This window comes from Misgurnus anguillicaudatus, chromosome 4 (assembly GCF_027580225.2).
Source record: "Misgurnus anguillicaudatus chromosome 4, ASM2758022v2, whole genome shotgun sequence".
NCBI lineage: Eukaryota > Metazoa > Chordata > Actinopteri > Cypriniformes > Cobitidae > Misgurnus > Misgurnus anguillicaudatus.
Window position 1 is genome coordinate 23,199,653 of NC_073340.2, and position 15,160 is coordinate 23,214,812.

General features: G+C 37.0%; 1 protein-coding gene across 11 annotated transcripts in view; it reads left to right on the top strand.

Annotated features, from left to right (window-relative positions):
- Positions 1-15,160, top strand: part of cacna1g (calcium channel, voltage-dependent, T type, alpha 1G subunit) — a 272,840-nt gene that overhangs the window by 225,679 nt on the left and 32,001 nt on the right. For all 11 annotated transcript variants that reach the window (XM_055176561.2, XM_055176552.2, XM_055176558.2 and 8 more), the window contains 2 exons: positions 11,952-12,103; positions 14,223-14,332. In XM_055176561.2, the coding sequence (XP_055032536.2) occupies positions 11,952-12,103; positions 14,223-14,332 (262 nt within the window). The remainder of the gene's footprint in view (positions 1-11,951; positions 12,104-14,222; positions 14,333-15,160) is intronic.

Here is a 15,160-nt window from a genome sequence, read left to right on the forward strand (position 1 = left end):
CCGAGAAAACCGCCCAATAGTGTTTAATTCAATTACGTGTGATATCTGAGGGAAATTTGGCAATTTTAGGGTATAAAATCTTTCACCGTCAAGCTTTATTATATTAAACATGTTATTTATGTATGTGTGTGTGTTTATATTCCTCTGTTTATTAAAACAGAGCAGTGATGATGTGGAAGAGGCAGACCAGAGGGCTGAAGAAAGTCTCCTAAATGGCCCTGCAGATGTTCTGACGGACTTTGGAGTGCCTTTTGGACTGTTTTATGCCCTCTATTTAGAGAAGACTTAATTCTGTATGTTCAGTCTGTATGATAAGTGAATAAAGCTTTTGTTTTTATGTGACTGAAGTTAATTATTTGTTAACAACACCAGCATAAATTATTTGATAAATAATTTAAAAAAGTTTCTTAAAAATTCCCAAATAATAAATATTAATTGAAATAACACATACAACATTGAGTAAATACTTAAATTTTAATTGACAAAGTCTTTGCTGTAAGTTTTTAAAGATTCAATTGATTAAAAAATTTTAGTTGAATGAACTATAAAGCTAGTTGAGCAAACATACTTTTTTATATTTGAGTCAAGTTTGGGCCAACTAAAAAACATCAATCCAGGTAACACTTTGGAGTCAGAAATTGAGTGAACGTAAAATTTCTGTGGAACTAGTTACTAAAAAATAATTCATTGAGCCAACAATTTATTTTTTTCAGTGCAGTATTAACAAAGGATTTCTTCATATGTAACATAGGGTACATTACATATAAAAATTATTATTATGCCAGTTTCTATCAAGAGCTGTTTTTATATTCTTATCAATTTATCATCTAAATGAGATTAGTTTGTCATGCTTTGTGTTTAAAAAAATAACCAATACTACCTGGTCTATTTGGGTCGAAAAGGACAAAAAAACAGTGTGTGCATGTTTGTACATAAATTATCAGTTTCGCTCCTACCTGTAGTTTTTTTTTCAAAGTAGCATATAATGTCGTGTCTCAATTATTACTTTGGGAGCAATAAGTAACACAGAGAAAATGAAATTATCAAGTATAGTGTAACCTCCACTGTTGGCAGCAGAAAGCAGCATGGTTGCTTATGTAACCTGGCAACTCCAAACATCATTTCCTTTCTTCCTTCTGCAAGTGAAAATGACAAAAAGTCTTTATGTAACTTGGTCAAGCAACACACTTTTTCAAATTGAACAGATGGTGTCCACTTTTTAGCAGAAAAATTACTTTTGCTACAATTTTGCATTTTGCATGTCCTTTCCTTAGACGTTCTGCACCCCTGAACATTTACTTTATAGGAGTTTTATTGATTCATCAATGTTTTATGTCACTTTAATAGTTTATCCAAATCTGAACATTATCTCATACGAAACTCAGCTTCAAGCAAACCCAAATGTATACTGCATGACTTCATTGTACTGTATACGCAGCTATGTGTAATTACTTGAATTTTCTGCATTGAGATGTAGGTTATCATGGATGCACAGTTCTTAAAGTCCCCATGAAATCAAAATTAAACTTTGAACAAAACAAAATTTAAACTTGTGTATTTGGTGTAATACCATGTGTTTGCGTGGTTTATGGTAAAAAACCTGCATTATTTTAATATTTCGTACATAATTGTAGCTCCTCTAAGTCCCGCCCTTCTGTAAGGCGTCAATTAGTACAAAGCTCATTGTTCTGAGAAAGCACGGTGTGATCCGATTGGCCATCTGTCCAGTGCATTGTGACTGCCCGAATACCTCAATTGGTTTCTTAATGTTTCCTCTATTGGAAGGCCAAACAAAGTAGTTTGCCTTTCGCAACGAAAAACACAGCGTCTCCATGCATGGCGGGGACAACCCTACACTGCAAATGAAATTAACACCCTTTTCTTTGTGTATAAACTAGGGCGGTGTTATGCAAATGTTCTTTTCAGTATTTTTGTGTGAGCATATCAGTGAACAGCCCTGACCACTCGGTGAGTTTCACGTCTTTGTAAACGAAAGTTTAATGCATTTTAGGAAGGATTGTTCCAGTGCACCTATAAACCCATTGTAAAGGTGGGAGGTGATACAAGAAACACCCAAAAATTCTCGGGGCAGCCGCATATGTCGAAATTTCAGTGAAAACCGTTCTATTTCATCATAAACAATCTGAAAACAGGGCTTTAAGTGGAAAATACTGAACTTGTCCTTTAAAACTTTCAGTTTGGCATGTGCGCTTTTATGACGTCATCCTACACTTTAGCTTCTCATCAAATATTCTGTCCAATCAAATGCTCGCTAAAGCGTCCCGCCCCCTGCATTACACAGAACCTCTGCCTGAAATTAGACCTGTGTTAATACATTTACTAGTTCTTAGAATTGCACATAGTAGACCATGTAGGGGTTGAGAAACTATTAAGATGGATGGATGCCTTCTATTAGGGTAAATGAAGTCTGATATTGATCAGTATTATGTGAGTTTTCTGGTCCAGCGCGATAGAGCAGATCATATAATAATAATAATAATTCGTTACATTTATATAGCGCTTTTCCAGTGCTCAAAGCGCTTTACATATGAATGGGGGAATCTCCTCAACCACCACCAATGTGCAGCATCCACCTGGATGATGCGACGGCAGCCATATTGCGCCAGAACGCCCACCACACACCAGCTTATTAGTGGAGAGGAGACAGAGTGATATAGCCAATTAGTATGAGGGGATGATTAGTAGGCCAATGGGCAAGTTTGGCCAGGATGCCGGGGCACACCCCTACTCTTTTTCGAAGGACATCCTGGGATTTTTAATGACCACAGAGAGTCGGGACCTCGGTTTAACGTCTCATCCGAAGGACGGTGCTTTTTTGACAGTATAGTGTCCCCGTCACTATACTGGGGCATTAGGACCCACACAGACCACAGGGTGAGCACCCCCTGCTGGTCTCACTAACACCTCTACCAGCAGCAACCTGGTTTAACCTAGCAACCTATATGTAACCCTGAACCACAAAAACAGTCATAAGGTTACATTTTTTAAATTGAGATTTATGCATCATCTGATAACACAATATTTGGCAGAGATACAACTATTTTAAAATCTGGAATCTGAGGGTGCAAAAAAATCTAAACATTGAGAAAATCACCTTTAAAGTTGTCCAAATAAAGTACTTGCCAACATATATTACAAATGATAATATTTACTGTAGGAAATAGGGATGCATTACGATTAATCACGATTAATTTATAGCAGAATAAAAGTTTTGTTTACATCATATGTGTTTGTGAACTATGTATAATACTTTGTAAAGATAAATGCACACACATGCATGTATATATTTAAGAAATGTTACATGTGTATATACATTTGTATATTTATGTATAATTTATATTATATATAAATACGTAATAAATAAATATTTTCTTAAAATTATACATGCATGTGTGCATATTTATAAATATACTTACATAATTATTATACACAGTTCACACACATATATGATGTAAACAAAAACTTTTATTCTGCTATAGATTAATCATGATTAATCGTTATGCATCCCTATTAGGAAATTTATATCTTCATTGAACATTATCTTTACCTAGTTTCCTAACAATTTTTGGCAAACATTTTTAAATTAAACGCTTGGTTATTTAAAAAAATAAGGGCAGGAGGGTCTTCTCGATAGTTCCATACTGACTTCCTGTTTCAGTTTAAATGACGTCAACACATCAAATAATGCTGCATGTTTCAAGGCATTTCAGTGGGCCTTTAAAAAGCTTAAAATATCATTTGTTTTCTTTCATAAATGTTTTACTACAGAAGACATATAACCTTCTGAAGTCATCTGGATTAATGATGGATGGATGTGCTTTAGAGAGCTTCACCATGTTGACTTCCATATAAGCAAATAACATAAGTCATAAACATCTAGAATGGCATGAGGGCAAATAAATAATGAGAATTTTCATATTTGAATAAACTGCAAATATTTATTTAATTTAAACCAGTTTGTTTGGTTTGTGTTTGAAAGGGATACAGCCCATATATCTTAAAATTCAGATTAAAATGCTTGTTAACTTGCTCTTGAACGTTTTGCTACCTTTCACAAGGAGAAACATCTGAATTGTTAGTTTGATTCTGGTTTTGGATGCATGCAACGTCCCACATTTTAGCAGACTCATGTCTTTTGGCAGGAAGTGCACTTAATCTGTTTATGGGTCTTTGTGGTTCATTCAGTAGGGAGTGGGTTTATTAACTGAATCGATAGAGAATGGAGATAAAAGAGGCTACAGCAACATCTTCTGTAAGGATGTTGCTGTAGTCCTAGTGGTTTGATGTGATCTTTTTCTAACCTTATAGAGTTTTGTACTGATACTGTATGTATGATTATTTGTCATGTTGCAGGAGTGCAGGCTTGACAAATACCAGCAGTAAGACCTCTGTCTGGGGTAAATAAGCATGAACTGTATAGAGAAGAAAAAACTTCTGGAGTATTTGCTGTAAATTCTGAAACAACACCAATATCAGCACAATAAGTATGATTATTTAAAGAATTGAATTTTGGGAATGCATTAGTGGAATGACCATAGATGCTGATTTGGTTCTAGGGATTTATGTATCGGTTGAAGAAGTATGAGTGATGCTTTGCTGCATTTACATTTACAGAACAATACTTCATTCGGACAAAATCGTCCAAAGCAACTTATGAAACAGGAATGATGATATAAAAACTGAAACACGAGAAGTCAAACATAACTCCAAGATTTTGGTTAAGTTCAAACTAGGACGCAGTGAAACAACGAGTTTTTATGATGTTTTTTATTATTCAAATATGTAGTTAATCACTCTGGTCCAACAGTGTTTGGATTTGGAGGTTTCAAATTAAAACGAATAAGAATATGTCCCTTTGCTGTTGTAAACAGAGGTTGACCTTCACATTCGGAACACATTACCTTTGAATGAATGCATAAGCAACCAAAAATGAAGATTTAGTCATTATTTATTTACCGTCATGTTATTCCAAACCCTTATGCTGTTTCATATGCTGTAATTGTTTTTTTAAATCTTCAGTGGTTAGTAGGGCTGGTTATCGATTCAGATGTTCCAGATCGATTCGATTTCGATTCACAAGCTATCGATTCGATTTCGATTCTCAATTTAGTTTACGATTCCAGTTCTCGTGTCGGTTCTTATACTCAATTGTCGATTCAACTCAATGAATATAGATTTAATACAAATACTTTATTAATAAAAAAGAACAGTGAAGAGCAGTTTACAAGTGGGTAATTAATAAAAAGAAATTAAAAGCCACAACACCATCGTCGTCATCTTGCTTGCGAAATCTAAAATGCTTCCATACCTCTGACTTTTTATGTGAAGGTGGTTGATGAAGCATCTGAAACCACCATTTTAAGCACTGAATGAATGAATGACAGGCTCGCCTCTCGCTCCTTGGTAACATCGCGCAAGGCAAAAAAAGAGGGTGACATCTAGTGGAGAAGACTAGTAATTCGATTAACGTTAATCTTACGTTCAATGTTTGTGGAAATAAATATGAATAAAAAAACCGATTCTGCTCTTTGAGAATCGATTTTGAATCGATCATGTTTTGAAAAACTATTAATTGAAAAATCTTTTTTTTTGCCCAGCCCTAGAGTTTAGCCTTTTAGATTTTTTAAGCACTATTTATAAATAAAATGTATTTTATATTTTTTGTTAATTTTATAATAATAATAATAATAATAATAATAATAATAATAATAATAATACAGATTATTATTATTATTATTATTGTTGTTGTTCTTATTATTAATATTATTATAAAATTAACAAAGATTATACAATTAATTTGTATTAATAAATAGTGCTAAAAGTCTAAAAAGCTAAACGGTTTAGCATTTCAGACTTTTTAGCACTATTTATTAATACAAATTATTTAATTAATAACTTAACTTTTTCCCTGCCAGTGTTTTAAAAAAAGATGATCGCCAGCATTTTTTATTATTTTCATAAAAGCTTATTTCCTTCCAGGAAATGTTCTTCTTTAAATATATTAACATACAATATATCAAATGAAAGAACAGACACAAAACAATTTTTATCCTAACTTCATTTGTTCTCTTTTTATCACCTCATATTTTCTTCAAAAATACCAAATTTTAAGCAAAAAGCTGAGATAATTTAATTTTTGTGAGAACTTTTGATAGAGATCATATTCAGAGCGATCCTCAAAACATACATGGAGTTTAAACTGTTTGCCCTAAGGGAATACTTCCAGGTTTTATAAGTTGGGTAAGAGCGCCACCTGGTGGATAATAGTGGAGATACGGATTGCCGGAAAAAAACGTCATTGGCAGGGAAGCGTTTTCTCTTAATTGATGAGTTAACTCATCAATGGCAGGGAAAGAGTTAAGATCCCCTTAAGTTATGCAATGACTTTGTGATAAAAAAAGACCAAAAAGAAAATAATCTTTACTTCACAATGTGAGGGTGAGTAAATAATGACTCTGGCATACGTTCCCAAGTTTTTTTTATTGTTAAGACACTCATTTATAAACAACACTTTCGTTCTTCTCGGTATTCGTTGTTTTATTGTTTGTGGGATGAAATATGTTAGGACCCCTAACTAACCTCTCATACTGAGTAATACGGAGTGACATCACTTCGTGCGACTCATCACACATCTTCACCGTTGCCCATCCACACACCCTCAGCTTCACAACCACCAGCCTGTGCCATTCAGCCTCCATTTCAGACGGCCATCTGCCTCAAGTCAGACTCAGAAAGAAAGTGTGGTCGGTCTGCTAAGTCTACCAGCATGATATATTGTCCGTGTGTCTGTGATATTTGTCTCTAGTCTATGTTTTGTACGTTCGTTTGCTTGTTTGTCGGTGTCGTCTGTGTATGATGTGTGCTTTCTTTTCCATGTTCAAGCACTTATTTATTTATTTCAGTTATATTTATTTATTATCTTTGCTTTCTGTCTTTCACCTCTAGAAGGCATAAGCGACGTCCTTTTGGTTTTGACTCGGTGTGTGCTGGCGTATATTGTTTCAAAAAGCGATGTTTGACATTGGTGTGAATCAGTGATTATGTCCAGCGGACATCGACTCAATACTTTATAGAGCAGTCATTGACCATAATGCACTGCAGAGGTGTAAAACCAGCATCAAACCATTTGGCATAGAGTAAATGAGTGTGCAATTTACCGTCCCATTCAAATGGCTGTTTTTATCACCTCTGCTTTATCTCTTTCTATTTTTGTCTGACATTTTGCCATCCAGGCTTTGTAATTTTTTTCTAGCTGCTCTCTAAATAAGTCTAGCCTTCCCACTTTCCAAATCCCTATAGGGCTCGTGGCTTTTACCCCACATGACTTATCAGGCAGATCTTTACTGAACACATTGTTCTGTGATGTACTGTAGTTTGTTAAAAAAAAGTGCAGTTTTAGAGAGCTTTGTCAGGGTGACCGTAAAAAATCAACACTTTGTTGGTAATCTGCACCCTTCAGTCTTAGAGTCTTCAAAAGCAGTCCTCTATGTAACATAAATAATAATGAGTTTTAATTCTCTGTGGTGTTTGTTGTACAAGTTGATAATGGACGAGTTTGTCTGTATTTCCCAACTGATCTTAGCTTCTGAGATTCTAGCTGCTATTTGGTTTATCTCTCAGATGGACATTTTCTTTCTTACACATCTTTTCTCTATGATTAATTGTTAATATATTTCCTAAAAGGACTTTGGACCTCTGTAGGTACAGTAGAGATGTTTACAAAACGTAAGCCATGAAATCAGATTTAATGCAAAAGTTTATTTCAGAATCTTATTTTAGGGTAAATATAATTGTATGGGGTCCAGAGTTCCTTGTTTTAAGCGTTTCTTTGAGAGCTTTTCTGTACCTCCAAGTGCATGTGAACTGCGCCACAGAATCAAATCTTAAGACCAGCATGATTTCAAGTCTCAATGGGACAAGAAAGCAAAGAGATTTATAGTTGTACCTTCCTTCGGGTAGCTAATGGATATTGCACTGAGTTGTAACACTTACCACAAGTCCAGTACTGGTGGGCAATCAAAGTTTTCTAATCCTGTCAGTGCTTCAACCCAAAACCTTCAATTACTTCATCCAAAATCATTCTCAAATAAAAAAGGCTAAAATTGCCATCTAAGCAAAGAATGTCTCATTAAATCACAGTCATGGTATCATTAACTTGTACCACAAAAATAGAGACAGAGATTGAGAGGTCCACGAGCCACATTCCCCACTGCTATTTCATCCTTCTCGCATTGGTTAAAAATAGTTTTCATCCATTTTCTCTCATTTGAAATCCTGTTAAAACTTATTTGGCTGATGTGGACGTTAGCTGGATTCCTTGCCATGGCATGACATCAGAGTGCCAACGCTGCCAGCAGGAAACAAAAGCTCAATCCATTTTCCATAAATGTGATGCCAAGTCATTCACTCCCTCCCAAGTTTTGTTTGGTTAGGGTGAAACCGGCCATCAGACGGCAAGCCAGTGAGCAACTATCTTTTTCGATGAACTCAGTGCAGTACTCAAAAGATACCAAAACATCTGGATATTAAGAGCGCTTTCCCTCTGTCACTGTTTTTTTATATTATTAATAAAACGAACACTTATTAAAACCTAACAAGAAGGTTTTGTTTATACTGGACTGGAATCTATTTCAAAATTTAGTTTTCCAATGTTGTTAAAGATATGAAAGTGTGCAAAGGGAGTGCGTCTCACTTGAGGGGGTAGGAGAGAAGTGGATAAGTGGGGATGCCATAAGGGAGCTGACCTGTCTAATTTAAAACCAGGCTGCTACACATGTGAACTCCTGGTTCAACTAAAGTTAAGCACCTCTGAAAGTGGGACAGAGTCTACACAGCAACTGTCTTTGCTTTCAATGAATGGTCTTGGTTGCTTCCCCCTGGATATGGTTGTCTGCAGACCAAATAAATGAGTTTGGAACATGTGGGATAAAGAGGAGAACAGCGCACCTCATCGCAGCTCACGTTGGATCCTAATAGTCATTAAAGTAACAATAAATAAAATAAATAAATAAATGAAAACAAAAGGGCAATGTTTAGCCAAGTCTGCATGTCTAAGATTCATAAGTTGTACATTATGAACCTCGGGTAACGTTGAATCAGCACTTTTAAAAACATCGTGGCTCCAATTAATGGAATTAAAGCCAGATGCTTTAGAAGATTCCTTTGTTAAATAGCCACAGAACCGGTGTGTAGCTGGCATCTTGTCCTGGGACCTCACACCGGAGTGACCCCACATGTTATGTATTTAGGCATTTAACAGAAAATTCATGTATAACTGATGTTCATGTAGCTCAGGTCATGGGTTTGATAACCAGGAAACATAAATATTAGATTGAATGCCCTGTACAGGTCACTTTGCATAAAAGTGCTATCATCACCATGCTATCATTAGATTGGTTGTTTTTGCAATTGTATGATGATCATATATAATTATATCTCAGCCTCTTTATTAGAATACAACCAGAAAATACAGGAACTGTGTATGTAGTATTAAAAACAGTATAAGCTAAAGTGTCAAGTATTTAGGGTAAACTCCTCTTCCACTTGAGCAATAGCAGGCAAATGCAGGATCTCTTAAACCTAAATGAACTTAAATCCTAATTTCTAATTCTAATCAAATGATGTGTTTCGTGCCAAGAGAGGTAACACTAAATACTGACTGATACCTGAAGAAGACATTTAGTTCTGAAAATGATTTTGTTTTTAATTTTGTGTACATATTTCCTCTATTTTCTGTTTGTATCTTAAAAAAAGAGTTAAAAATAAATATGGATGGACATTAAAACTTTGCTAAAACAACAAAGCTGGTGATGGTGAACTAAGACTTTTGCAAAGTACTGTACATGTAATGCGCATGTTCCATAAATACTCTCTTGCTCATGTTTAAAGGTAAAGTGTGTGATTTCATGCCTTTTGGTAAAATGTGCCTTATCCTGACCTTAGGGGGACACTCCACTTTTTTTGAAGGTATGCTCATTTTCCAGCTCCCCTAGAGTTAAACATTTGATTTTTACCGTTTTGGAATCCATTCAGCTGATCTTCGGGTCTGGCATTACCACTTTTAGCATATCTTAGCATAATCCATTGAATCTGATTAGACCATGAGCATCGCGCTAAAAAATAACCAAAGAGTTTTCGATATTTTTCCTATTTAAAACTTGACTCTTCTGTAGTTAACATCAGGTACTACGACTAACGGAAAATTTAAAGTTGAAATTTTCTAGGCAGATATGGCTAGGATCTATACTCTTATTCTGGTGTAATAATCAAGGACTTTGCTGCTGTGGCATGGCTGCGGCGGGCACAGTGATGTTACGCAGCGCCTGAAAATAGTCCCCTGCTACTGAATCTAACCAATGGGACTATTTTCGGGCAGTGCTTAATATCACTACGCCTGCTGCAGCCATGTTACAGCAGCAAAGTCCTTGATTATTATGCCAGAATGAGAGTATAGTTCCTAGCCATATCTGTCTAGAAAATTGCAGCTTTGAATTTTCCGTCGATCTTAGTGCACGATGTAACTAACGGGAGTCAGGTTTTAGATGGGAAAAATATCGAGACTCTTTGGTTATTTTTTAGCGCGATGCTCATGGTCTAATCAGATTCAATGGATTATGCTAAGGTATGCTAAAAGTGATACGGCCAGACCGGGAGATGGTAAAAATCAAATGTTTAACTCTAGGGGAGCTGAAAAGTGAGCCTATTTTCAAAAAAGTAGAGTGTCCCTTTAATCCCTTAACTAAATCCTATGTCTGTCAAGCACAGAGATGGCACGTTGCATAGATTGGCTTTCAAAAATATTCACATTTCCCAAATAGGATTCCGTATATCTGACATTGAACTGATTATCCCACCCAAAAATTGCACCATTATCGAGCACATTATTATATGTCTGCTTATTTTGATTTTTCCCAAAAAGTAGTGTTTACATTTTTGGGGGCTTATAGTCTTTGCATTGATAGGAAAATGAATTTCAACACCCCAAAAAATCACTTCTAATGAGCAAATAATTTGGACATGTTCCAGATGAGTCACACTCCAATTCTCTATCCAGTGGAAAGCAGCCATGTGATTATTCGAAGACTGCTGATACGGCACCATTATATTCTAAAAGAAAGAAAGGTTGAACGTGGCACCTGTTCCTCCGGTCCATAGGCTGGTGCCAGGAACAGGCTGCCTAATGGGCTGACAGGACCACAGGGAACACAGCTGCCGCTCACATTCCTGCCTGTGCGTCGGGATGATAAGCTCCCCATCCCCTGCTACTCTACTATCCCTCCAGCCCTCTCTGTCCTCAGTGTAAGGAACAAAAAATACAATAAACTGAACATATTACAAAAGTGGATTGTGTAGCACAACCTGCATTTTATAAAATATGTGTGCATTATATTCAAATGGAGTTCCTTATATATTTACGGGACCCCTAAGATAATCTGTTGTGCTGAAGTATTTGGTAGTTGTCTGTAAATGAGCAGATATCAGGCAGTGGACTGACCACATAAATGTATTAATGATTAGAGGAATAGTTTACGTAATAAATCAAAATCCTGTTGTCATGTATGTCCAAATCTGTACACTGCCAGAACAAATGGTCCCAAGCATCACTTGGGCCGTACCCTTTAAAAGGTACTTATATATACAATTTAGATATATGTATGTATAGATTTGGTTCCAGTATGTACCTCTGAGGTACTAAAGGGAACTCTTTAGATTAATTAAAAATACAGATTTAGACATGAAAATGTATTTTTATTTTCAAGTGAACTATTCCTTTAACTCGTGTGAATAATACAAATATAATCTGTCTCTTAGCTTCTTCTATTTCCACTGGCCTTTCTCTTCCCTTCCTCTTTCGGTGTGAATGTGTACAAAACGCAGTTTCTTTCATTATGGTTATTTCATGCTTGCTTCCTGTTCTCATGGTTCTTCAGAAGCCCAGAGTAAACCCTATTACTCCGATTACTCACCCACACGACTTCTCATCCACAAGATATGCACCAGCCACTATCTGGACCTCTTCATCACGATTGTCATCGGGCTGAATGTCATCACCATGTCCATGGAGCACTACCAGCAGCCCAAGGTAAAACATTGTGGAGTTGATGTGCATCTTGATATCCCATTAAGAGTCACTTCTTGTGTAACCGGATGTTTATGTCTTACTTTTATGGCTCTGGATAATATTGCTGATCAAGCAGCTAAATGTTTATGGATGTGCTGTAATGTGCTCCAAGTACACCATTTTCTTCGTATTATACTTATTTGCAATTTAATTGTTCTGCGGCAAGACATTTTGTAGTGCTGCCTGTGTAAAAATATGTCTTATGAGAGCAATGCCTCACTAAATAAACCACGCTGTTATGTATACAATAAAATGTATTCATATCCCCCAATTGAACTTTTTTCCCCGTGCATAATAACAATTGGACCACAGAGACCATTCATGAATATTCAATAGAGGACTTACATGAGTTAGCAAATGTTCCAGAATCTACCAAGCTGCATGATGCCTACAAGGGGATCTCCCTTCCCGTTTAAACTGGATCATCCTGATTTTATTTTTTACTGAGATGCATTGTGGGATTGCACTCTCACGTGCAGTGCAAGCATAATGATTATAATGTTTGATATATTTACATCAATCAGAGCTGCTGTTTACTGTCCCCATTAGACAGCTCTATCGGGATGATTTCCAGGGCTCGCGCCCATTACTAATGGAGGTCCGCGACCTCACCTGTGTCTATAAATAGCAAGCCGTTTTAATTAGAGACCCGGCGGCCTGCTGAATCTTGGAGGAAGTGGAGCGGAGGGAATTGTTAGGCTTTGACCACTTACACACTCATTGGGTGAACAGAATCAATTGATTTTCTGGTGAGTTGTCAGGCTTAGCCTGGCCTTAATTACTGTGTGGTGCAGGGGGAAAGGCGGACCCCAGCATCCGCCAACACTGTCAGAGCCTGACAATGCTGGCTAATGACTAAAGTGTACCCCGGGCTAATCTAATCACTTATATCACATAATCTTTTCCAGAGTTTTACTGTGGAGTGACTTATACTCATCATACATACGGTAGACCAGTGTGTATATTGATTTGAGTCGGTATCAGAGTTTGTGAGTGGGGTGGCAAGAAACGTTTCGTAATCACTCTGCCCCAGCTCCATTTTGGGCTGACCATTTTCATGCCCTCCTTATGCCCTCCCCGCTCCCTTCTTACTTACTCCTCGCTCGTTTGTGCCTATTTAACCTTTCACTGTACATTTTCATTTCTTTTTAAATATCGCAACCCCCTGTGCAGAAGATACATTCAGTAACATGCTTTATTGGAACAGTAGCTAATATTCACCCAAATTAGAAATTTTATGTTTTTATCCCCACCAACTGTTAGATGAGATTTACACCCATGGATGCATTATGGGTAGTTAATTGAGTTGTACTCACTTTGGAGTGCTCTCAGAGTGTGAGAAAACCACGACGCTCCGACTTCCGCTCCACTCCCACTTCCCTACTGAAAAATCCAGCTGAGACAAGCATAAGCTGGTAGCTGGTTTTAGCTGGTTTAAGGTGGCAGTAGCTGGTCTAAGCTGGTCCTCCAAGCCTGGCAAAGCTGGTCAAGCTGGTGGGTCAGCTGGTCTTCCAGCCTGACCAGCAACGTCCAGCTAGACCATCTTAAAAAGTGACCAAAACACTGCTAGACCAGCTTGCTACTCCAGCAATACCAGCTAAAACCAAGCTGGAAGACCAGCTAAAATTAGCTCACCAGCATTGCTGGTCTTAGCTGGATTTTTCAGTAGGGTTTGCCCTACTCACATACTCTACATCAGTGGTTCCCAACCTTTTTCACTTCAAGGCCCCCTAGTTGCCCACAACAATATTTGGAGGTTCCCCACTCACTAAATTTTTTAATTAAAATTACCTAGAACTTGTAATGACTAGACAGATGTATATTCGCTACTAAAATGGCCAAAAAAAGAAATATGTTGATTTTAATGCTTGTTTTGTCCAATTTTTAATAATTTTAAGTAATCTTGAGGTTCCCTTGGAAATCTGCTGAGGCCCCCAGTGGGTCCCGGCCCCCTGGTTGGGAAACACTGCTCTAGTAGTTGGTATACAGATGACTGCAGCACAGGATACGTTTTTGTCCCTTTAAGTTTAGTTTAAGGTGTGCGTGACTTGTGTATTTTTTCACTGTTTCTTTCTCTCAGGTTTTGGATGAGGCTTTGAAAATCTGTAACTACATTTTCACCGTCATATTCGTGCTGGAGTCTGTCTTCAAGCTTGTTGCCTTTGGGTTTCGCCGGTTCTTCAAGGACAGGTAGGAGACGTGGCCCTTTTAAGTTGCTCTTCACATCAGAGGTAGTTATTTTAAACCAGATTAAAGGCGTTACCGTATTTTCCGAATTATAAGTCACACTTTTTTTCATAGTTTGGCTGGTCCTGCGACTTATAGTCATGTGCGACTTATATGTCAAAATTAATTCATACTGACTAACATGAACCCAAAGAAAAACATTAAAGTCTACAGCCACAAGAGGGCACTATATGTTGCTCCTGTAGCCTACCCCTGCGACTTATAGTCCAGTGCAACCTATATATATCTTTTTTTCCTCTTCATGATGCATTTTGTGACTGATGCAACTTATACTCCGGAGCGACTTATAGTCCGAAAATACGGTAAGGCGTTCCCATGGAGGTACGCTGATGCACCTGCGGATGGTTCCTTATGATGCAATGGGGTCTGTTAGAGGCCACATCCTTTAAATCTGATATCACAGCTTCAAGATTCCTTGGTTCACCTCAGACTTTGAGAAGAACATTTAGGGCTGAGTGAGCTGGCGTCTGTGGTGGAAATGAAGATCTGAATTTATATCATTTGTGGTTTGGTAAAAAAAACCTTCTGGTGGTACACAGAAACAGATATTAATGTTAAAATAATATAAAAGGCACAACATGGGCCTTTAACCATGAGAAAAATGTTATTGGTATTTTTGTCTTTCTAAATTACTGAAGTGCCTAATATCTTATATGACAGTTTTTATATGCATGGCATATGTATAGACAAAATTTAACAAAGAAATTGAATGATTGATTATTGTTTAAATTGGTCCTGAATAATCAGTCATTATCAAGATTGGGTTCATTG